At 46.4% G+C, this 24692-nt stretch overlaps 2 protein-coding genes across 2 annotated transcripts; one reads left to right on the top strand and one right to left on the bottom strand.

The window, feature by feature from the left end:
* Nucleotides 1–1205: 1205 nt before the first annotated feature.
* LOC106710101 (rho GTPase-activating protein 4-like) lies at nucleotides 1206–16188 on the top strand. Its single transcript, XM_045681047.1, has 12 exons — nucleotides 1206–1838; nucleotides 10500–10683; nucleotides 10932–11310; nucleotides 11973–12101; nucleotides 12191–12766; nucleotides 12933–13149; nucleotides 13508–13826; nucleotides 13913–14119; nucleotides 14297–14502; nucleotides 14593–14668; nucleotides 15124–15245; nucleotides 15935–16188. Exons 1-12 carry the CDS (start codon nucleotides 1721–1723, stop codon nucleotides 16186–16188), a joined length of 2787 nt encoding a protein of 928 aa, XP_045537003.1. The 5' UTR covers nucleotides 1206–1720.
* A 2964-nt stretch (nucleotides 16189–19152) lies between these two features.
* On the bottom strand, nucleotides 19153–23944 carry LOC106710102 (protein charlatan). The gene is made up of 8 exons (XM_045680904.1): nucleotides 23440–23944; nucleotides 22400–23345; nucleotides 21949–22314; nucleotides 21154–21696; nucleotides 20618–20856; nucleotides 19881–20028; nucleotides 19728–19820; nucleotides 19153–19604 (listed from the first exon to the last, which is right to left on the bottom strand). The coding sequence occupies exons 2-8, from the start codon at nucleotides 22673–22675 to the stop codon at nucleotides 19524–19526; spliced, it is 1746 nt and encodes a 581-aa protein (XP_045536860.1). The 5' UTR covers nucleotides 22676–23345; nucleotides 23440–23944; the 3' UTR covers nucleotides 19153–19523.
* Nucleotides 23945–24692: the final 748 nt, after the last annotated feature.

Here is a 24692-nt window from a genome sequence, read left to right as displayed (position 1 = left end):
AGAAGAAAAATCGGAACCCTTATAAGATCATTTTGTTGCCCGTCAAGACCCTTTCTCTTCCCCTTCAGGAACGCGTAGAGGTATCAAGCTGGAATTTATATCAAATACTCAGATCTACTGTCCCTTGGTGCTGTGAAAACATCAAACTACACCATTAAATTAGGGGCTGAGTAAATTAAAAAAAATGTTATGCGAGACCTGTTGATGTTAGTTAGTAGTTGGGGCTCAGTTTTCCGCAACTCCACGACAAGCGCGTATTTTGCGTGAACCTGTTGATGTTAGTAGTTGGGGCTCAGTTTTCTGCAACTCCACGACAAGCGCGTATTTTGCGTGAACCTGTTGATGTTACATGACAGTTAATTTTATAGTACAGTAGTATAATAACAAGTAGTTCGAATACATGCCACCACTACAAACCGCTACCATCAGCGCAAAAATGGCGGAAATGAAATAGGCACAAAATACAACGTCTTTTAGCCAGTTCATATGTAGAGGTCAGTGGCTGTGAGTTACGGTTTCGGCTCGTTTCATTCCGTGTCCGTGATCGTGCAGCTCGTGCAGTCGTGCTAGGAATGTAACATTGAGTGGAAAAATCGATTTTTACAGTCTATGATAAAATCGATTAGTCAAAAATCGTTTTTTAATTAAAACAATCGTTTTTGCAATCCCTATTCCCTATTGTCTATTGTTATTTTGCTCCCTTAAGGGTAAAACTTTTGAAAATTAACTAAAATTGATGATACTTCCATGTATCTTCCCATCCCCTCTTTCAACCGCTTGCAAAACCTTTTTTCTGTTTAAAAAGTAGCCTATGTCCTTTCTCAGGCTCTAGACAATCTTTGTACCAAATTTAATTTAAATTAGTTTAGTACTTGTAGCTTGAAAGCAAGACAGAGTTGTTTTCTTTTTTTAATTTAATATCAGAAGGCATAAGAATTAGAATATAAAAATATATTAAACTGACTCGTTCATTTACAACAAATTTTAATGAACTTGTTCAAATGTCGTTGGGTGTGAAATATCTCATTGATAGCGCTGTTTGAAAAATCGAATAAATTATATAATCGATTTTTTTAAAATCTGCTTTTATAAAAAAAATAATCGTTCCATAAAAATCGTTTTCTTTTTTTTTATAAAAATCGATTTTTTCCAAAATCGATAATTTTTAAACATCCCTAAGTCGTGCAGTTTCGTGCAACAAGCCAACAAAATTAGATTCGTGATTTGTTGCTTTGGATCTGTTTCTGTTTGGTTGTGCTGCGGGTAGTATTGTTGTGTTTGACGTGCTGTAATGCTTTTTTTCCTTCGTTTAATTAATAAATCGGTAAACTTTGGTAGAAAGCAATACGTATTTGTTTTGGAGCTGATTAAGTTTCCTTTCAAGCTTGAAATACCTTTAGTTCTTTGTCCTTGTGAAATGTGAAGTGAATAATCCCATTTGTATTTTTTTTACGAAACAGTTTATGATTTATATTTTTGTTTGGGGATACCGCAGCGCTGATAAAAAAACGGGGCTACTTTGAATAGTTTCGAAGTGAAAAAGTGAGTCAAAAATATTTTTATTCATTAAGTGAAGCAGACTCGAGCGGTTAATTTAAATGTTAAGGGTGCGTGAAGCGCGTATTATAAAGTGTGATTGGTGCACGCGGTGACGGGGTGAAGGGGCGAAGGCGCGAGGGTGCGAGGGTGTGACGAGCCCGCGAGGGCGTCGGGTGGCGGCATGTCGGGCGCGACGACGCCGACGGCGGCGGAGTGCGCTGCGCTGGACGAACGCGACCTGGAACCCCGCACGCCCATGAAACGGCTTGGCTCTACCAGGAAGCTCGCCGCGTTCAGCAGTAAGTTTTACTTCTTATTCTTGTTGCTTGTGTCAAACTTGTAAGACGATATTAGATTGTTTACATGATAAACATCTTACAAATTTTGTACAGTGTCGATTCTTTTTTTAGACAAGCATGCGATATTCGTTCTATCATAATACCGTGACATCGTCGAAGCGGATTTAAAAAACAAATCCAGTAATAAATATAGCCTAATACCTGATTTACATTATGCCAGTAGATTGCAAAATCTGGTGAACACCACCAGTAGAACTGTACTGTACTGGAGTAATGTAAACCAGGTATTAGCCAAAGATAATGTAGCTTTTAATGGCAAAACAATTTTTGAAATCAGTCCAGTAGTTTGTTTATAAATAAAACACAACATTTGAAATTGTTACCATGTAAGTAGCTGTCACCTGCAACTTAATCCACACAGTATGAAAAAAACTAAATTAATAGCCTATGCATTCTTCCACACTGCTCTACATCTATGCCAAATTTCAAAAGGATCTCCTTTTCTGTTCCGAAGATACTTTTTCAACAAACATCCAGCTCTCCATACATCTAAACTTTGTATTTATAATATGACTAGCTGTCGCCCGTAACTCTCCTCGTGGAATAAAAAAAAAATAAGTAGCCTATGTGTTTTTCTAGATTATGATCTACATCTACGACAAATTTCAACAAGATCTGTTAAGCCATTCTGGAGATACCTTCAAACAAACATCCATCCATCCAGCCATTCATCCATCTCTCTAAACATTCACATTTATAATATTAGTAAGATTCTTTTGTTTTTGATAAAGTTTAAAATATAATTCTAGCTGTGACATTTTTGAAAAGCAAATAATATTTTAGTTATTTTGAGAATTTGGGGAAAATGTTCATTATATTCGACCTTATTTGAAACTAATTATCTACAATAAACAGTCAATTATAAAATTCTGAAATTAAATGAACAATTATGGCTGTTTACATTATTTACAGTGTAGTGTATTTGAAGTACCTAAATCATACCTTTATCATAACCAGTTGGTAAATCTTATAATTTTCTACAGCTTGAGCTTTAACAGTAACATTTACACTAATTACATTATTATAATAAATGCAATGTAGAATATGTATGTAAATAAATAAAATATTTTAATAAATTATATTAGAAATGAATGTAACAACAAGGACATGAGTGACAGGAAAACAATATTAATTTCACTTTTGTTTCCTTTCTCTGATCAGTCAAATCTTCTTGCCCCTACAATTATTTACTTTTTATCAGTTCCAATGTGCTTTCTCTGCAAAGGATTAACAAATATAAACAAGTTGCTAATGAACTTTATGAAAAAAAAAATATTTATATAATGAATTATAAATGTATAATGAAGCATGAGAACATGTGATGAGTAAATAGCCACAAACCTCAGCCGGCACCAACTAAGCAATGAACAAATATTTTCTTACTTTTATTTTAAAATCACTTTTCTTCTTTGTTAATTTTTATTATTATTTAAGTATTCTTACATAATCCATGATGTTTCATAATGTTGAAGTTAATTAAAAATGGATTTTTATACATTTTATTAAGTTTTGCCAACAGCACAGATGGCATCAGTTAGTTACAATATAGAATGCAGAAACCATTGCATTGTGTTTGCATCAACACATCACATTCTACATTGTGAAAATAACTACATATACTTCATCAATCACCATCAAAAAGCTAGTTACAAATAAAGGTGCTTAACTTTTAACTAAGCAATATTGTTGCCATGTTGTTGCTCAGTATTGTCATTTATGTTGCAAATTGTACATCAAGTTTGGATGATGCATACTAATGTAACAAATTGACACTTAAATTCGTGCTCTTACTACTTGCTACAATTATACCTTCAGTTCTATGAAGGAAACTGTTTAAGTAAACTTTATTTCCATCTTTATCCAATAAACCTCTGACGGAGGACCTTCATTAGCAAAGTGCAGATTTGAGCAAAATCAAGTGTCCCAGTGACTAGACCACTTAGTAGTAGTAGTAATTGATTGTAATGTAAAGTTTAGCGACGACAGTGTTGACGACATATCTCACCGCGGCTGTGCTCCTTGCAGCTAGAACAGATAAAGAATTGTCAATGCATCAATTTACTTTCTGAGAAGATATCGAACAGAGCTAGATAAACACATCTGACATATGCTGTTGTCCGCTGCGCTCGAGGGCCTCGAGTGCTCACTCGCGCTCGCGCTCGCCCTCGCCGCCTGCCAGCCACCACGTTACAGAGGTCGTCGACACGCAACACGCTGATAGTAATTTATTCGTTTTAGATAAATTTCAATGTTGTCTAATGTATTTCGGCGGCGCGGCGTAACGATAAGGCCGGAATATTGCACTGCGCCTTTGACAATGTTTAACTAGAGCTAGACGAATGCATCTGTGTGTATACGAACGCAACTCGCTCGACCTTGCATCTAAACCTAAATAGCAAAAGTCAACATTTTTTGAAAGTCCCTCCCCAACTTGCTGCTTAATTATAGTTTGAAGCAGAAGTGGAACTGGGCAGGACACTTATCCCGATATAAAGATGAGAGATGGACTTACCGAACTACTAAATGGGTGGGCCCAAAAGGAAAACGAAGTGTGGGGAGACAAAAGAAAAGATGGGTCGATGATATCATAATGACTGCTGGAACAAGTTGGATGCATTTGGCCAAGGACAGAGAAAGATGGAAGAGGATGGAGGAGGCTTTTACCCAATAAGGGGCCACATAACAAAACACACAAACTAGTTTACATAATCTGTTTTATATTTATTTTTTATTGTTAAGTGGAAAATAAAGCTTAAATAAATAAAACTTGCTTCCTTGATACATATAAAAAATATAACACGTGGAAAGAGGTTGAAAACGACATATGTTTATGCTTATAAACAACATTAAGCTGTTAACATTTAAGGTAAAATGTTGTAGGTTGGCGTCAAGTATGAGGTCCTCTTGGTCCGCGGCGTGCTGAATCCTGGAGCGGTGTGCCGTACGCGATGCTTGGCGCCGGGGCGCGTGAGTCAGCGCGCCGCTAAATATAACCAGCCGTACGGCGTGCGTGGCGGATAGCCGGCGATGTCCGTCGCCCGCTTTGTATATCGAGACACCTTTCCTCCTCACAATGAGTTATTGTAGACGCTATTGACGCATTCGAACACTCGCTGCGTCGACATGAAGGCCGACTACGAGTCGTTGCGAATTCCAATTTCGCGAGTGACGTCCCGTCCCGCTGCCCTCCAGCTTCTCATGGTTAGGTTAGGTTTATACTATCCGTTGCTCATCGACTTATCCATTCATCAATCGCTGTACTACGGTATCCTAAAAGACGTATGAGTTTTTACCCAAATAGAGGAAATCGTAAAAAGGTGTCGGCCATTTTGTGTAGGTCGCCAACATCTGTTGCACGAACGGGGCGGCTCGTCCGGTGCAATATCACAACCACAAAGAAAACAGACGTAAAGTGGAAGTAATTCCGCGTTTCTTCTAAAGTGTGCGCGCCGTAGACCTAATCTTAAACGTTTTTCCCTCTTATCCTGTTCTTATAAAAAAAAAAAATCAAATAAAATGCACTAAAAAGAAACAAAATAATGTCATGAAAACTCTCTAAACTCTAGTAATTAGTAGTAGGGGCTCAGTTTTCCGCAACTCTACGACAAGCGCGTATTTTGCGTGTCTCTAAACTCTAAAGAAAGTTCTCTTCTTTCTTGTAACATGTCTATATTGTATAATTATTGTTATTTCGCAGTCGGTGTCGGCCGAAGTAAATAGGTGACATTTTATATTTGAGATGTATTAGACATACTTACGTTTATATCCCTACTTAGGCCGAAACCGACTCCAAAATAACAATAATTATACAATATAGACATGTTACAAGAAAGAAGAGAACTTTCTTTAGAGTTTAGAGACACGCAAAATACGCGCTTGTCGTAGAGTTGCGGAAAACTGAGCCCCTACTACTAATTACTAGAGTTTAGAGAGTTTTCATGACATTATTTTGTTTCTTTTTAGTGCATTTTATTTGATTTTTTTTTATGTTACTTTTGAGTGCATTTTGTTTGAAATTGGTTTTTTATTTAGGTTACTTTTGAGTGCATTTTGTTTGAAATTGGTTTTTTTTTGGTTACTTTTGAGTGCATTTTGTTTGAGATTGTTTTTTTTTTGAAGTCGGCTATTTTTTTTTCTTAAAATTTTTGTTTTATTTCACAATTTTTAGTGAATTTGAAGTTCAGTTACAAATTTCCTTAATACATATAAAGACATAAATAAGACAAATAAAGAAAAGGACTTTCCTATTTGATATGTGTGTACTTCAATTCAAAAACTAATTTAGAATGCAGCAGATAACCACTTATCCTTTAAACAATGAAATAATTATCAAAATCGGTATACAAATTGAAAATTACAGAACTAATACATCGTAGCGTGCCTTTAATTTTGTCCAGCCGCGCGCCGCACTAGCATTTTTCGAATGCGCGTAGTTTTTAATAATTTAATATCTTCCAAACTATTGATCAGAATTACATAGTTTAAAGGCTAATGTAATCTGCATTTAATACTCTAGCCATCAAACATATTTATTTGGATAAGGATTCATATCGAAAATAATATAATAGCGCCGTAAGCTTACGACGCTGTTTTTCGTGTGCATTTTAATCGAAGTTTGTTCACAATAACATGGTTTTTGTGAGACATCCATAGATGATAGATATATGCCACCGAAGACTTTTATTTAGCAAATTTAAGGATCTATAATTACTCCAAACATCATTTTTATGTAAGTCATATAGTTTGACCTACGTAAGCCCAGAAAGCAAAATTGTGCTTTTCGTGTAGCATTTTTCGTTTCCGCGTAATTTTATTCTTACGATATCTCCTAAACTATTAGACAGAATGATATAGTTTCAATTGCAAATATAATCTACATTAAATTCTCCTGATAATGAACATGTTTATTTACATAAGGGTTAATACTGAACTCGAATAATAGCGTCGGAAATAGGGCATGAATTTAATTGATGTTTCTGAAGAAAAAAATGGTTATTGTGAGAAAACTATAAAAGATAGATATATGCTATCGCGGACTTTTATTTAGCACATTTAAAGAGCTACAATTCGCCATACATCATTTTTATGTAGGTCCTATAGTTTAGCCTACGTAAGCGCTGAAAGCAAAAATGTCCCTAATTTACGCAACAAATTTTGAAGCTATATTCAAAATCTACTAGTCTTCTAGTTATTTAAAAAAAAAAAACAAAAAAATGGGACCCACCTGCAAGCACTTCCTTTCGATTAAAATATTTTTCATCAAAATCGGACCACCAGGGGCGGAGTTTCGCGGTAACACACATAAAAAAAAAAAAAAATACAGTCGAATTGATAACCTCCTTCTTTTTGAAGTCGGCTAAAAAATATAGGATGGAATGAGGAGGTGGATTTGGCGGAGAAGGGGACGCAATAAAGGGAAAATATCCTCTTTCTCCGCGTCTTCTCCTTTGTCTAATTGTGGATAACCTTTGTGAATGAGATCAGAGAACCGGAATTTGTACCTGCATAGAGTTATGATTTGCGTTTCGAGCTGCGAACTGTTTGTCACCAGGTAGCTCGCAGCTCGCAGCTCGTCGACTCACATAGTTAATATTGTACACATCGCGATTAGCTGTCAGCTGCTAATTTACTTGTTGAGTCGCAGCTCAGTGGTTCAAGTCCGTGTGACCTGAACTTTTGAACCGGTTCAAAGCTGATTTGCACACGTCTACCTCTGCCGATTAAAAGTAGGCAGCGCGTCTTCAATTGCGGATGTCTATCGGCAAGCGGTAACTTCGCTATCTTAGCGAATTCAGGTGGCCGCTTGCTTGTTTGCAAACTTACACTATAAAAAAAAAACTAATGTAATGAGAAGCAGCTCTTCCTAGGAATTCACTGTCTGAGTGAGATTGGGTAATGAAAAACTTGATAACATTATTTATCAAGTATTTCAAGTAGCAAAAACCAACAATTAATCGCCTCGCTATGAGGCTGAGGGAAAGGAAAGAGTGCCTATAATCTTTAGTGTTTGTATCGCATCCCCTGCCGGGGCGCCGCGACGCAGCCGGGGCGCAGGACACGCGCGCGGTGTGGGGAGGGTGCACGGATGTGGGAACGGAGGCTGCGGCGCAGTCGTGCGGCGGCCGGCGAGGACGAGCGGCATGTTCCAGTGCATCGTGACTCCGCGCGCCGACTGGCCCGCCTCCGACCGACACGATGCTTTTGCCGGTACATATATTATAAATTTACCGCCCCCTCTACCGGCCCGCGCCGTCGGCCGCGCGCTATATTTAGCTGGCGCGTTGCCGCCACCGCGCTGCCTCGCCGCCGCCACCGCGTCGCCCCGCTGCCGGTCGACATCCGCCGCGCCGGCCGCGAGCCTCACGTGTGTTTATCGAAGTTGGACGTATTCGTACTTTTTGGTAGCTAAGGTGTTTGATCAGACTGTCGAGAACATCGAACTGTCCACTGAAACTGTATGAGAATGGCGCGGGCAACAAAAGTGATGTTAAACACTCTTATTATAGTACTAATTAAATATTCCACAGCATTCGTAATAAAAAAATAATATTTTTATAAAAAAATCTACGGTCCGGTTAGCGTCCAGTTAGCTGTGTTGCCCATTTCAGCGGCGTAAACAAAAAGTTTTATCAACATCAAACTTATGTGCCAATGTAAATTGGTTCTAAAATAGTCTAGTTACGATATAAAAAATAAATTGTTCAAATTTTATTTTAATATTGCCAAACGTTTTCAAATATATGAAATAATAAGATATTAACAGCACCCGAAACCTAGATGCATGTATGCGTATATGTATAAAGCGATAGAGGTGTGTCAGGACCGCGTCTAATGGACGTTCGTGGTCTCTGCCTGCCTCTCTGGGTTACGGGCGTGAGTTATGTTATTGTTGTTAAAATATTCCCAAAATGCCAACCAAAATGTCTACTAAAAAGCCCTTGTCACCTTGACTAGACGACAGTCGTAGTCGTGACTACTGACGTCGTCGTCACTGAGGATAATGTTGTATCATAACAATGTTGTACAATAAATATCACAGCTCAGCACAGACTCACAGAATACAGTTATACTGTTTTCCTCTGACTTTGAAAAGGTTAATGCTTATTAATCTTTAGTTATAGTCTGTAGCGCCCGGTGTTGACGGTGATGGGGTACCTTCCCAACAGTGAAAGAATTTTTCAACTCGGTTCCGTAGTTTCGGAGCATTTAATATTCAATTCGAACAAACAATCAAATCTTTCATCTTTATAATTTTAGTAGGTAAACATTAATTGGCATCGTAAATAAAGTCGATTTTTATTTGTTTTTTCTAAAACAAAAAATGTTAATCAAAATGTGAATTCTCAACAGCGTGGTGAAAACGGTTTTTAATCCGTTACGTGGATTATTAGAAGATATAGCCAAAAAGTTTACAGACAAAATTCAGTTTGTATCCCATATAAATTTTGTCCTTTCTGCATAATTGAAAATGATATCGGTGGCGAGCGCTCGCACGACACCCGCAATGACCTGCGGCGAACTCAACCACTCACCCGCTCACCGACGTCGCCGTCGCCGTCGCCGCTGACAATAGGAAGATTATGTTTTTCCGTTGTTTAGTTTTAAAGCTCGATTATCTCGCCCACTTTACTAATTGGGGCCGCTTAGTACGCATCCCGGAGCTGATAGTAGATAGCTTCAGAGCACATCCGCCTTCACTTCGAAGTTAGCGAGTAGCGCTCGAAATCAGCATTGGCATACAACTGACAATAGCATGTTTTACATTACGCCATTACAATAGGACAGTAGCGCTGGCTTGTCATGAACTGTTTCGTCGTTAGTGTCTACATGATGCCAGCCTGCCATAAGTAGTCTAGACTACTTTGACAATGATTTCAAAAACGCAATTGAAATCACTTTATTAACATACATTACATTTACTATTATAAGAAGTTATTTAAAAAATATATTCTAAATATGCCTTTAGTGAATACAATATTGATATTTAGGATCGATGTAATGCTAGGTCCAGGCTCTCGGTTAAAATTAAAATTGCCATCGTAGGTTTAAATTTGTTAGCATCATGGCACAGGCACAGTCATTACAGAATACGCCTTCATTTAAAAGTCATTAGAAATTACGAATATATACTTTGAAAAATGAAAACCACGAACATAAAGAGCGGTGGCCGATGGCGCCACATTTTTATCTCTTTTTAAAATAACCAATGAGTGGTTCCTGTACAATTATTCTCTAGACGCTGGATTGGCATAGGACAGGTCGACTACATTATGTCTGTTACGGTGGAATTGCCTAACTTGTCTCAAAACTAGTATCCATGCCAGTTATTAGACTGGCATGCTCACTGGCGCTGGTGAGTGTCTACATGGGGGAATAGTATTAATATTGTAACGAGAGTGAGGTACTTAGCGATGACGACATAAACTAAATTCGGTTACTGTTGGCCCCGGGCTACTTGACGATAGGGTAAAACTGCCTATATATTATTTGACTAATCATCTAACCGTGTTTCCGTCGGTCGATGTGGCAGTAGCAGGGCAGTGTATGTTTTGTGGTGTGAGGCCTACTGTAGGAGGGTACTGAGAGCGGCGTGCGTTGCAGACATACGCGCGCAGCTGTCGGAGCAGGCGCGCGTGCTGGAGGCGCGCGCCGAAGCGGCGGCAGGCGTCGCGGCCGAGTTGGCCGACCACTGCCGGCGTCGCGCCGACCTCGAGCTCGACTACTCGCGCGCTCTCGACAAGTTGGCACGCGCCGCCGCACAGCGCCACAAGGACCACAAGCACAAGTACATCTATACATCATTACTGCTACCATTCCTCTCCCGCATTCCGGTAACCCTCGCATACCGTGCCCTGCATCCGGCTCACACGAGGTAGAAGGTATTATCTGAACAATTATTACGATGTGAATCAAAACTGACATACATACATTCACGGCGGAAATTGGCCACGTCAATATGTAAGAAATACAATCTGTAATTCAATTTGGAACGTGTCGATCAGTGACGTGTGGTGTGGTTGTATGCGCGAGCAGACGCGAGCAGTGGCCGCTGACGGGCGCGTTCACGTGCTGGCAGGCGGCACTGGAGCAGACGCGCGCGCTGGCGCGGGACCACGCGGCGCTGGGCGAGCTGTACGGCGGGCCGCTCGCCGCGCGGCTGCAGCGCGCCGCCGAAGATGTGACACGTCTGCAGCGCCGCGGCCGCGAACTGCTCGCCGAGCGACAGGAGGAGCTGGGCGCCGCGCTGGCGGAGGCGGCGGCGGCGGGCAAGGCGCACGCGGGCGCCGCGGCCGCCTGGCGCGCCGCCGCCCTCAAGCTGCGTGCCGCGCATCTCCAGCGCCGCGCCGCGCCCGCACCGCCCGACGCGCCCCGCACACGCAAGCTCAAGGCGCTCGATAAAGAACTTCAAAAGGTGTGTTTTTATTTCATTTCATCAATAAAATGTTATCCGATCACACAAACACACAAACTTTATTTTGAAAATTGAAGGCGCCATCGCTATACGTCAAATGAAATACGTTGTCTTTATTTATAGAGATGCATGTATCCTAGCACGAATATTTATGACAAGCGCCTTCGTATATGTACGTATATGTTAACGATATGAAAATTGACGCAAATATTCGTGCTACGCTCACAGATCGTCAAAAACACTACTCCATCTGTCAGATGCACGATTATAAGGGTGTTTGACATTAAATTTTTGTTAAATTTTCAATGTGTTCTCATCTTGGAAACCTTAAATTATATTATCACTAACTGTCGCCCACTATGTTTCAAATTTCATCAAGATCCGTTGAGCCATTCCGGAGATACATTCTAACAAACATTCATCCATCTAAACTTTCGCGTTTTTAATATTGATTGAAGATTGTAATGTAGAGATTATGAGGAACACATCGATATATGTTGTCTCATTGAACAACAACAAACAACAATTTTTGCAAGGTCTAGAATCCCATACAAAAAGTAATGATCGTTTTTAACGTATGGTTTGTTTTGACCTTAAAGAAACTAAAACAATGAATAATCGAAGTGTCGATACATATTTGTGTTTGTTCGTATACGTTGCAGCGTCGCGCGCGGCACAGCGCGGCGCGCGCGGCGGCGTTGCGAGCGCGCGCAGACTACGTCCTCAGTCTGGAGGCCGCCAACGCCACGCTGCAGCGCTACTACCTGGACGACGTCGCCGACGTCATGCTCGTCAGTCACCACATTCTACTTCTCCTAGTAGGAACGCTCTGCGGCCTGCGGTCACGAGATTTACGAGAGCTTTCGTGTACGTGTCGCAGTGCACGGAGGTGGGGTACGAGGCGGTGGTGGGGCGCGCCATGCGGACGGCCGGCGCCGCGGAGAACGCGCGCGCGCGCTCTCTGGGCGCGGCGGCGAGCGCGCTGCTGGCGGCCGCGGACTCGCTGGACGCGTTGGCCGCGCGCCGCCGCCTGCTGGAGGCGCACCGGACGGCCTTCGCCCCGCCCGCGCCCCTCGCGCCCCGTCCGCCGCCGCCCGCCGACCTGGAGCGCGACATGCGCGCGCTGCTGCCCGACGAGGAGGAGACGGACGAGGCCGCGGAGGAGGTCACGCGGGAGCTGCACGCGCGCCTCGCGCAGCTCGAGGCCGCCGCCCGCACGCTGCGCGCCGAGTGCCGCGAGCACGCCAAGACGCTGGACGCCGCCGAGGCCGAACTGGTGCGCATGATGGAGGGCAGCGCGGCGCAGTGGGAGGTGGGCTCGCTGCTGGCGACCGCCGCCACCGCGCCCACGCCGGCCGCCGCACCCGCTGCGCCCACCGCGCCCACGGCGTCCACCGCTACACCGCCCGCCGAGGACGACGCGCCGCGTCGCGCACAAGAAGACTACTACCTCGCAGTGAGCCCCGATCATAATTGCTCGTTTACATGGGACGCAACGTCCTCGATGATTATTTTGTTCTAGAAGTGTTTGTTGAGCATACCTTTATATTTAGTCTGGGGATGTGATGTAGATGTATGTATGTATGTATGTATGTATGTATGTATGTACGTGCGTGTGGCAGAAGTTCCGTGCGTACGTGTGCAGCGCGGGGCGGCTCGCGCGGCTGGAGGGTAAGGCGGCGGCGATGCGCGCGCGTCTGCTGCCCGCCGGCGCCCCCGCCCCCGCCCCCGCCTCGCCCCGCTCCCCGCCGCGCCGCCAGCGGGGCCTCTTCGCTGCGCCGCTGCACGACTCGCTCCCCCCCGTGCTCACCTCCTGCGTGCGCGTCATCGCCACATACGGTATGCAACCGCCCACCCCCACCCCCGCACTCGCCCGTGTACCCCCGCACTCGGCCGTGTACCCCCGCACTCGCCCGTGTACCCCCGCACTCGCCCGTGTACCCCCGCACTCGCCCGTGTACCCCCGCACTCGCCCGTGTACCCCCGCACTCGCCCGTGTACCCCCGCACTCGCCCGTGTACCCCCGCACTCGCCCGTGTACCCCCGCACTCGCCCGTGTATATACCCCCGCACAAAATAGTCCGATGGTTTCAACAAGAGATTACTACAATTATTGTTGACTTTTGCGAGAATGAAAAAAATAAATGTAGTTCGAAGTCCAAACGATGCAAGCGTGCGTCGCGTGCGTTGTGTGCAGGTCTGCGGCACCAGGGCGTGTTCCGCGTGTCGGGGTCGCAGGTGGAGATGGCGGCGCTGCGGGCGGCCTTCGAGCGCGGCGGCGACCCGCTGGCCGGCGTGCGCGACGCCTCCGACATCAACTCCGTCTGCGGCTTGCTGAAGCTGTACCTGCGCTCGCTGCGCCCCCCGCTGCTGCCCCCCGCGCTGCACGACCGCCTGCTGGCGCTCGCCGCCGCGCCCGACGACCTCGCCTTCGTGCGCCGACTGCGCGCCGCGCTCGCCCACCTGCCGCTGCCCTCGCTGCTGCTGCTGCGCTACCTGTTCGCCTTCCTCGCCCAGTGAGTGTCCGCGGCGCCCACGCGCGCCCACAGCTCCCCGCCGCCTCCCCGCCGCCCCTCTCACACACGCCCCTCTCCCGTTGCAGCCTCGCCGAGCACAGCGAGCACAACATGATGGACGCCTGGAACCTGGCCATCTGCCTCGGGCCCACGCTGCTGGCCGCGTGGGGCGAGGGCGGCGCGCAGGTCACGGCGCAGAACCTGGTCAACGAGCTGGTGAAGCGCATCATCCTGCACCACAAGGAGCTGTTCCCGCAGGACGTGGCGCCGCACACCCTCTACCGCCGCCCCGGGTAATTAGGAAACGAAGCAAGCCAATTTGTCCGTTAGAAAAAGCAAAAGAGAGTAAAATCTTACTAATTCCAGTATTACTTAAGTATCAAATAATTTTCTCTGATTTTCTGTGTCTGTCCGTGTCTAGTGCACTATTACATTGTGTTTAATTGAGACATTTGTTGCGCAATTTACAGAGAAGAAGATGACGAGATAACGGGCGAGGGCGAGGGCGCGGGCGTGGGCGCGGGCGTGGGCGAGGGCGAAGTGGAAGGCGCGGCGGGGGCGGGGGAGGGCGACGACGAGGCGGACGCGGCCGCGCGCACCGACGACGAGCATGACCTCAACGATGACCTCTCGCTTTACGACGACGACGACGACCTGGAGGAGGAGGAGGATGACGGTGAGACGCGACGCCGCACACCGCAAGCTGCGGTACCGCTATTTATAATATGTTTATATAATAATATTGAGTTGTGTGTTGTTGTTGCAGACGAGGACGGCGGCGAGGAGCCGGACGCCGCGTGCGCCGACACATCCGGCGGAGCGGCGCAAGACGTCGAGCGCAGGTGACGGCCCCATACATACTGTACATATGAATACGGTCTGCTCTTAGGTACTAGACTAGTTAGTTAGCCGGTCGGGCAGCTCGTGGATCAACCCCAGCGACCCCCCACGTGTCCACCCCGCATTGAGCACCGTCTGCGATACTTATGTCGTGCAAACTGTCTCAAACTGCGACCCGCTCGGCTCAAGTTGCCCGCTCGAGTGAACGATGGTCTCCCGCCCGGTCGCTGGGCTACTGGAGTCTCTGCGGACCAGTCGCCCTTACATATTGCACACTCGAGCCACTCAGAACGTGTACGAGCCGAGAACCACTTCATTTTTAATATATATATTGTTTGTAATATTGACTATGTTCGTCTTTGATACATTTGCATAAGCCGACGACAGAATGCGGTCGCCACAAAATTAATAAAACTGACTTGTGTGTTTGTGTGTGTGTGTGTGTGCGCGTGCGCAGGCGTCTGGCGGAGAGCACTCCCGACCTGGTGCTGGACCTGCCGGCGCGCGCAGCCGCAGACACCTTCCTGCACAACCGCGACACGCTCAAGAAGCGCCCCGCCCCCGCCCCCGCCCCCGCCCCGCAGCCCCCGCACAGGTGACACCACCACACCACTACACCACTACACCCCCACACCACTACACCCTCACACCACCACACCACTACACCACTACACCCCCACACCACCACACCACTACACCACTACACCACCACACCACTACACCACCACACCACTACACCCCCACACCACCACACCACTACACCACTACACCCCCACACCACCACACCACTACACCACTACACCACCACACCACTACACCACCACACCACTACACCCCCACACCACCACACCACTACACCACTACACCACCACACCACTACACCACCACACCATTTTTTAACAAATTGTTTCAAAAACTACACCAATGACTGTATAGTATAAAATTTAAAAAATCATTTGCTTTGTTTTCGGTTTTTCATGTAGAAAAAGTAATTGAAATAGTTGAGATCAACAATTTCGCGTAATTTCATACGTTTTTATTAAAAAAAAGCACGTGTTATATCAATGTTACATGATTAATAAATATTAAATTGTTACTTTTTTAATGGCGATTGTTCGTTTTGATTCATTGACTCGCGTCTTCCACATCTGCACCATGTATTAACATTATTTAATTATTCAGGCAAACTTGCCCCGAGAGCGACCCAGAGCAGGGCGATGGCGCGCACCCCCCGCACCCGGCGGCGGCGGGCGCGGCGGGCGCGCCGGGTGCGGGGGGTGCGTCCCCCGCCGCGGGCAGCCCGGTGCCGGCGCGCAACACGATGCGCGTCGCCGCCAAGTTCGCAGAGCTCACGCTCACCGGCGGCTCGCTGAAGCCCGCGCTGGCCGCCAAGCCCGCGCTGCTGCGCCGCCCCACCCCGCACCCGCACGCGCGCCCTCCGCCCGTCGCGCCCGTCGCGCCCGCGCCCACCGCCGCCGCACCCGACGCGCCCGCCGCGCCCGCCGCGCCCACCGACGCCTAGCCCCCCGGCAGCGGTCGCAGATGCTGAATACTGCGTGTAAAGGAAACGCACACCAACTTGTGGACAGATTGTATTGCAGTGTTTTATATCATTTTATATTGTTAAGTCAATAATCGAGACTATTTTAGCTTTTATAAATGGCGCGACGAGTGCTGTGTATGTTGTGTTAGCGACAACTTTTTTACTGTAATTGTATAACGATTAGTTATTTTTGTACTGTGGCGGCCGACAGCGGCAGACATCGGCAGACCTGTGAATCTCTGGAGCATACAATAAATCACTATTAAGCTCTCGACTGACTTTTCATTTCGAACTTATGATAAAACTAGCAGACACCGACTCCGATATAACTTTCTTACTTTCAAAGCTATTCATGATGTCATCTTGTTAATTTTTTGAGAATGTTTTCTTTAATTATTGTCGGTTGTTTGTCAAAATGTTTATAGTCGAAGGACTTTGCGGACAGTAAATATAGTCTGAAAATAGTACAATGTAAAAACAGTCATTAGCCGCGTACCCACCTAGCGCACAGGCTCACGCGGCAGCCTCGTGAGCCAATGCCTCGGCTGGTGTGGACGTGCCTCGACCTGCCTCGGGCGCGCGTTTCCTCGACCGAGCACGGCTCGGCCCCGAGCCATCTGTTGTCGGTAAACTTGACGCGCTCAAAGGTGCCTCAGTGAGCGCTGTGCGTTAGGTGGGGACGGCTATGTTTTGGCTCGCGCGCGAAGCTACTTCAAGTTTTGTCTCTTGCCGTATTTGTCTTCTGTAATTTTGATATCATGAGCAGTCAGGAGGAGTCCAGTAGGTTTTTTTGATACGTGACTGTTTTCGTTTCTTTAAACAATAAGCAGCTAGGAAAATAGTTGTAGCTGAAAATACACGACTGTCCATTACGAATACTCGCGGACTTATGATGGCTCAGCCTGCCTCGCGAGGCGGCCACGGCCACGCGGAACAAAACTACTGAGGCTGCCGCAGGAGCCATCGCTCGCGATCCGGACACCGAGGCTGCCGCGTGAGCCTGTGCGCTAGGTGGGTACGCGGCTAATTTCTACTTTACGTAGAGGAAAAAAATATTGAAGTTAAAAAGCAGTAAAAAGGATAAAACTGCATTAACATGTATAAATAACTTTAATATGCTATCTATATTTATATAATTTCTTTTTATACATTGTTGGCGTAGTTTCTGCTACGCCCTAACAGATGGCGCTGTTGCGAAACCGTATTTGTATGAACACGATGTTGAGTACCTTGTCCCGTATACATATACTTCCCTGCGGGTTTCCACCCTTGTGGTTAGTGATGCAACGGATGTCTGTTTCCGTTTCCGCAAGTGCGGAAGTTCCGCGTGCTTTTCAACATCCGTTTCTGCTTCTGTTTCCGCAACTTTTATAACGGAGATAAAACGGAACTTTACGACGGCTGAGAGATCCAAATGCGCGGCGCTAAACGCGCAGTCCGTGCGCCTCCGCGCGCCGAAAGGCCTTTCGGCACTTGTCGCATTTGTTTGTTCACGTACTTTTTTTGTGAATTTAAGCGCGTAATATTTTCTGCTGCTGTTTGAAACAATCAGTTTCTCTTGCTGGAGTTAACTGTCTAGTTGTTGTCCATATAAAATTTGACAACTGGCAAAATGTGACTATTTCATACTTACGAGTTATTAAATGTACTTTTGAATCAGTGATAACCATGTAATATATCATCATCATTATTATCATCAGCTACACACATCAGCACTATACAACTATATACACATCAGCACTATACATCCCCACTAAGGGGCTCGGAGCCTACCCCAAATTAGGGGTGACTAGGCCATAGTCAACCACACAGGCCCAGAGCGGGTTGACTTCACACATATCATTGAATTTTTTCTCAGATATGTGCAGGTAGCATCACTATGGTTTCCTTTACCGTAAGAACGTCGGATAAATGTACATATGTAAATCGAAAAACACATTGGTACATGGCGGGATTCGAACCCAGGACCTGCAGATTGCAAGTCAAGTGCCACGAGCCACCGACGCCTAATAATTATATCTTTTTCTAATGTAGATTTGGTGTATTTGATACTTAACACATTCACTGTTTACAAAATAAAAAAGATAACAGCTGGGAGCCAAAACTTTTTATGGTGAATTTTTATTATTTAGTAATATTTTTATTTTTAAGTTTTAATATTTAAAAGCCTCCGTTTATCAACTCGTATTTTAACTTATTGCAGCACAGTAAAAATACATACATTGAAGGCTAAAGGACACCGATATCCAATACCTTAATAAATTAAAAACGGATACAAACTGTTTTTACCAAAAAAATAAATATTTGTAAATATGTTTTTTTTTCATATTATTAACACTTCTGTTTCCGCATCCGCTTCCGTTTCCGTTTCTGCTAAAATTTATTTTTGACATCTGTTTCCGTTTCTGGTTCCGCTAAGACACTTCCGTTGCATCACTACTTGTGGTGTTCGAATGCTCGATCCGGTGTTATTTCTTCCGTTCGTTGGTTGTTAATTGTTATTGTTATCTTGTCTTGTCTTGCAATTTGTAGGAGTCGTTGGTTTAAGTAGTCGAGAAGAGCGTTAAAATTTTCAGAGTTACGAAGGAACAAATATAATTATAACTTACTACCTGTCGCCCGCGACTCTGTCCGCGCGGGATAGAAAAAAAACTTAATAATTAGCCTATGTGGTCTTCCAGACTATGTTCTACATTTGTGCCAAATTTCATCAAGATCCGTTAAGCCGTTTCGGAGATACCTTCTAACAAACATCCATCCATCCATACATCTAAACATTCGCATTTATAATAATAGTAAGATATACTAAAGTATGAAATAATATGAGGTGTTGAAAAAATAATAAATAGACAAAACGAAAGAAAAATAATTTCTATTAAAATCGAAATTATAAATACCATAATATTATATAAATTTTATTCATCAATCAATAAAGCTGTTATTTTTAACTGTTACATATAACGTATTGTTTAGAATTTAACAAAATGTAACGAACTTTGAGAACAACATCGAGACAAATGATGCAGCGACCTCTTCCCGCTTCCGCTTCCGCTTCCGCTTCCGCTCGACTCCGTATTTACACTTTATACAATTGTCACTTCTTAATTATAACTACATGTACAAATAAAAAGTCATTTGGAGTTTCTTAAATAAATAATATAGATATTACGAGTATGTTCCGACAACAACAACTTTGAACTAAGGTAAATATTAAAATCCCCACACGATAGGTATCTAAAATTGTGGTAAGTAATATAGAGTTATAAAACAACGTACTCTAATGCAGAATATAATTATACATTTGGGGGAGGGCGCTAGTATCGCAGGCAGTGGTCGTGGTGTAGCGCGTGGTGCAGTGGCGCAGCGTTCTCCTTGTCGCGCGCGTAGTGCGGCGCCGCGTGCCCGGCGTGCGCTGCGTGCCCGGCGTGCCCGGCGTGCCCGGCGTGCGACGCGTGCGCCGCGTGGTGCGCGTGCCCGGCGGGGGGCGCGGCGGGCGCGGCGTGCGGCTGTTGCGGCGCGTACTCGGGCGGGAGCGGCGGCGGCTCGTACTCGTCGCCGGAGCCGTCCGAAGCTTCGAGGTAGCCGAAGAGTCTTGCGGCGCCGGCGGCGCGCTGTTCGCGACGTCGTATGGCGCCTGCCGCGGGCAGAGCGGGGGGCGGCGGCGCCGGTGCGGCTCCTCCCGCCGCTCCCGGTGGACCCCCCGCGCCCCCGGCGCCCGTCGCGCCCGCCACGCCCGCCACGGCCGCCTGACTCGTCTGGAACGCACCCGCCGATCGTCCAACGCCCGTTGGTACTTTCAAGTTGCGGCTCTCAATATGGCTAGAATATTTAATATTTTTTTATGTGAAAATGTGGCAAACGAGCAAACGGCCTCAACGCCTGAATTCGTCGAAATGGCGAGGTGACCGTTGCACATAGACATTCACAAATGCAGATGCGTTGCCGTAGGCTAATTATGATCCCGTAAACTCGTACGGTTCCCGTGAGATACGTTTGATTCACGTATTTACTCGACAACTTCGCAACGGTTTGACACATCTTATTGAAATTTTGCACAGATATAGAACATATTCTCGAGTAACACATGATATTTCACTCTTTATTTTAAATGATATGCTGGATGACTGAAGCATGACAAGCGCCCGCCGGCGCCGGCCCGATCGGGCACGAGCCCAGTATGGCGTGCGGGAACTTATTATCACCACCTGTGGACCTGTGTGACCTTAGACCAGAGGAAATTGAAGGGAAACTGAAATGTAATTTAAGAATGTGGGGTTCTTGTCAACGACCGAGAGTGTCATCGTCAATGTAAACAAAATAAGATTATGATAAGAGGAGGTTAGACGTGAGGTCGTCGCGAGATGGTTGTGGGGAGGGCGTGAAGTCGGCAGGAGAGGAGAATACTGACTGTGCATCGCGCAGGTGGAGCGCCAGCTGCTGCGGCTCGTCGGCGAGGTAGGGGCACTTGGCGCAGGCCTTCTTGTTGTGCACTTTGTGGACGTGTGTGGCGAGCCGCTCGGCGCGCGCCGCTTTGTACTCGCACAGCGCGCACGCGAACGGCTTCAGGTGAGTGTTGAGGTGCCGCTTCAGGCACCAGTTGTCGACGCCCGACCACGCGCAGTAGCAGCACGCGTAACGCCGCTCGCCCTGCAACCCGCACTCGCGTCACACTCTCGTCCTTGCTTCCCGCCCAACTTGGACGACATTTAAAAATAACATTCACCACCAACAATAATGACCACCCGATACTCAAATAATAATTATTTTAATAAGTGAAATTACACTAACTTCGAGTATAAGCATACGACACTTACGCTGAAGTCGACAAATATGAGATGACAACGGGGAGGGGAGCGCCGTCGCCGTAGTTCCGCTTCTTATTATCTCAAATCGGTATAACGAATGTCGATAATAAAGGATCACATTTACGACATCACACCTCACCTTGCGACGTACCGGGGAGGAAACGGTCGGCTTGTGTGTGGCGGTCGGAGAGGCCGCGGGCTCGGCCTTGGCCAGCGGCGAGCGCTCCAGCTTCACCGGCGACGGGCGACACTCCGGCGCCGCCGCTACGTCGCCTGCGCCTTTGACGCAGTAGTGCGCGCCCGCCGCGCTCGTGCCCGCCTCCGGCTTGATGCCGCTGGAGCGTCTGATGCGATTGAGATCGTACGGCTGGTCGCGGTGCATCCGCAAAAAATGTTTCTTGACGTGATCCGCGCGGTTAAATTGTTTCTGGCAGAGATAGCAATGGAACGGCTTCTCGTCGCGATGGATGTTTTCGTGACGAGTGAAGAGGTCGCGGCGGTCGGTCGCGTACGGGCACGCGGCGCACACGTAGCGTTTGCCGGCGTCGCCGAGCGCGGCGGGCTCGCCGCTCGCGGTGTCCGCCACCGGGCCCGGCCCGCCGCCGCCCTCCGCGCCCCCAGAGCCCCCCGCGCCCCCTGCGCCTCCCGCTCCTGTGCGTCTCTCGCTGCGCGTATTCTCCACCTGATGACAAAGACCGGACATTCTACATTTAATGTAACTTTCTTGTGAGTTATATGGATAATTTAACAAATTAATTTTTGTTTTAAAAGTAAAATTAAGGCTTTTCGAACCATTGCAAAAATGTAAAATAAAACAGGAAATTTAAAACCCTCTAGAGTCCTAACTAACCAGAATCAAAACTAACATTGGAAAATTATATGTATACATAATATGGTATTGTACAAGCGAGAGTGAATCGCGTCGCCGACGTACCTTGGTCTTGAGGCGCTGCAGGTAGCGAGTGAGGTCGTCGAGCGCGGGGTTGTCGCGTAGCAGGTGGTCTGCGGCTGCCGGATCGGAGTGATGGTCGCGCGCAAGGTGTTGCCGCACGGCTCGCGCCCACCCGCTCGCGAAGCCGCAGCCCGCCAGCGGGCATTGGAAGGCGCGCGCCTGCGAGTGCGTGCCCAGCCAGTGCTCCGCCACGCGCGCCAGGAAGCCGACGCACTCGCAGTCGGTGCACTTGAAGAGCCGCTGCGCCGGGTTGTAGGCGGCGACGCGCGAGTGCGCCCACGCCAGCGGCTCCTCCGCCGCCGTCCACCGGTCCTCGGCCGACGGGTCCGTGCGCGGGGTAAAGTTTGCCTGCACGAAATATAATTATATATATTCAACGGGTTCACGATCGGTACCACGACGAGTGAAGGAATGAGAAAGTGAAAGTGAACACCTGCAAGATGCCGGGCGGCGGGAATCCGTTCTGCATGAGAGCCGCCAAGCCCCAGGCGGTGATGTGCTCCTCGGGACGCAAGTCGTCGACCAGCTCGCGCTCGGCCGGAGGGTACTCGACGCCACCGGCGCCCGTCGCGCCCGCCCCGCCGCTCACGTTGACGCCAACGCCCATGGCGGCCTCCTCGCCATACAGCTTCTTAGTGATCTCTTTGAACATGTCCTCGCAGTCCATGGTGAGCGATGCCACGCTGGACACTCCGCCACCTCCTTCCATCTTACCTTTTTAATTTATACTTCTTTATTTCACTCTGCAAATTTTAAACCAGAATAAGAGGAGAATCCAGTGGTATAGATCGAGATTTGTAAATTTGACGAAAGTACCTCGTTGGATTTCATTTCGACATAAAAACTACTTAATTTCATTAATGACGTCAGTTTAGAAACGCCACAAAAGCTGATCGTGCAGTTCGCCAACACCATATTTAACGGGTCTACTAGACGGGGCTCAGCTAGATCCTCTGGGGATAAGAGCTTTGACTGAGATCCTAGCTTGCACCTACGGTTATCTGAGGCGTACTTAAAAATTGTAAGCGTGCGTATCGATTGCTGTGTCGCATGCGGTGGGTCCCCTCTGGTGGTGCCGAGGGCGCCGGGCGCCGCTGGGTGTCGGGTGCGATCCAACGAGATACGTTCGAGAGCGGGCCCGCGCCCCTTCCCACCCCGCGCCGCCCGATGCAACCTGCAGCCGCACCTGCTCGGCCCGCCGGCGGCCGCCTACTGGGCGCGAGTGGGCGCGAGGCGGCGGCGATCGATGACAAGGGGACGTCGCCACCCCGCGCCTCCTGTGCCACCCCGTGCCCCCGTGCCGCCCTGCAATGCTCGTCCATCGATCCGCGACGTCGGACGGTGTCGAGGTTTCTCAGAAGCTTAAATATAGCCTCTATCTAAAATATAGATAGCAAACCTCTCATTTTATTGCTATAGAAAAGTCGTTGCTACAGATACTGAAAGAATTCGTCCGTTAAGAGTTACACTTACTTATATATATTACACATAGAATAATATACTATTTTGCTATTATGTCCGCCGCTCATGGCATGGTGGGGTACATATTTTAACACAGATTACACCCCTGGCACCCGGCAGGCGGCGGCGCACAGCCTTCCGCGACCTCCCGCGACCTCCACGTATCTCCCGTAATTCATTGAATCTGTTTTCATTATTATATAGTTAAGTAATAGTTTGTTAGCTTTAAAATATCTTTTTAAAAATCACCTAAATAAATATGAATACGAGCAAATCAATGGTAGTCATCGTAAGCAGATCAGAAGAATAGTTCGTCGCGTCAACGCCTCGTCACCACCGCACGTCTAGTGAGACGTGCGGTGAGCTCAAGTAGTGCCTCGCTAGGTACTATTTGAGCTCAAAGTAAAAAAGGTATAGAAAATGGCACAAGAGAAAAAACATGACATGGCAACTAGAGTACGAAAAGGATCTTGTGACACTTTTTTGAGGTTTACAGAGCGCTAGTGAACTGCCATAATTAATTTTGACGTATACACGCCTCGCCGCGCCCGGATAAGTGTCTTTGTCATTCTATACGTCCCGATATTTTACTTCGTACTATCTTACTCGTACTATAAATGCGAATGTTTATTTGAAGGTATCCCCGGAACGGCTGAACGGATCTTGATGAAAGTTGGCATAGATGTAGAACATAGTCGAGAAGAACACATAGGCTACTAATTTTTTTTTAATTCGGCGCGGGCGAAGCTAGTTAGTTTATAAAAAAAGGGGGGGGGGGAGTCAAAGTCGTTTTCGCACATCATTGTAAATACTAACAGTAAGTTTCTACAATAATATTCGGGCTCTTCCGACAATTTCATATCCTAAATTTGATTGTGGATAAAATTAGAACTTTGAATTCTTATAATCAGTACATATACTATAACTGATATACCTGGCTAATATCACACGAATATCTCATAATGATACCATATAGTTTACGAATTATTTTTACACACTGATTAATACTCTACTTTTTGAAAAAAAAAACTTACTGATTAACAAAACTTTAGTAGTCCTTCAAATCTCACATTTTAAATTTTAGTCAATGGGAATCATATGTATTGAAAGGATAAATTAAATATTCCAAATTCAATTATATACAATTTTCATTGCAAAATTAAGGTTATTAAAAATAGCGAAGCTACGTAAAGTGAATTCCGCGCTGGTGATCCTAATGAGGGTTTGTGTTACTTCAATTTTACTATGGTAAATGGTAACACATT

Source organism: Papilio machaon, chromosome 14, assembly GCF_912999745.1.
Source record: "Papilio machaon chromosome 14, ilPapMach1.1, whole genome shotgun sequence".
NCBI lineage: Eukaryota > Metazoa > Arthropoda > Insecta > Lepidoptera > Papilionidae > Papilio > Papilio machaon.
This window is presented reverse-complemented; position numbering and strand designations above follow the sequence as displayed.

Coding starts and splice junctions, on each gene's coding strand:
- LOC106710101 (XM_045681047.1), top strand. CDS start 1,721: ATGTCGGGCGCGACGACGCCGACGGCGGCGGAGTGCGCTGCGCTGGAC. Junction 12,767..12,932: donor AAGAAGACTACTACCTCGCA/GTGAGCCCCGAT, acceptor TGCGTGTGGCAG/AAGTTCCGTGCGTACGTGTG. Junction 14,669..15,123: donor GCGCAAGACGTCGAGCGCAG/GTGACGGCCCCA, acceptor GCGCGTGCGCAG/GCGTCTGGCGGAGAGCACTC.
- LOC106710102 (XM_045680904.1), bottom strand. CDS start 22,675: ATGGAAGGAGGTGGCGGAGTGTCCAGCGTGGCATCGCTCACCATGGAC. Junction 22,315..22,399: donor CGCCGCCCGGCATCTTGCAG/GTGTTCACTTTC, acceptor TATTTCGTGCAG/GCAAACTTTACCCCGCGCAC. Junction 20,029..20,617: donor CTCCACCTGCGCGATGCACA/GTCAGTATTCTC, acceptor TAAATATTCTAG/CCATATTGAGAGCCGCAACT.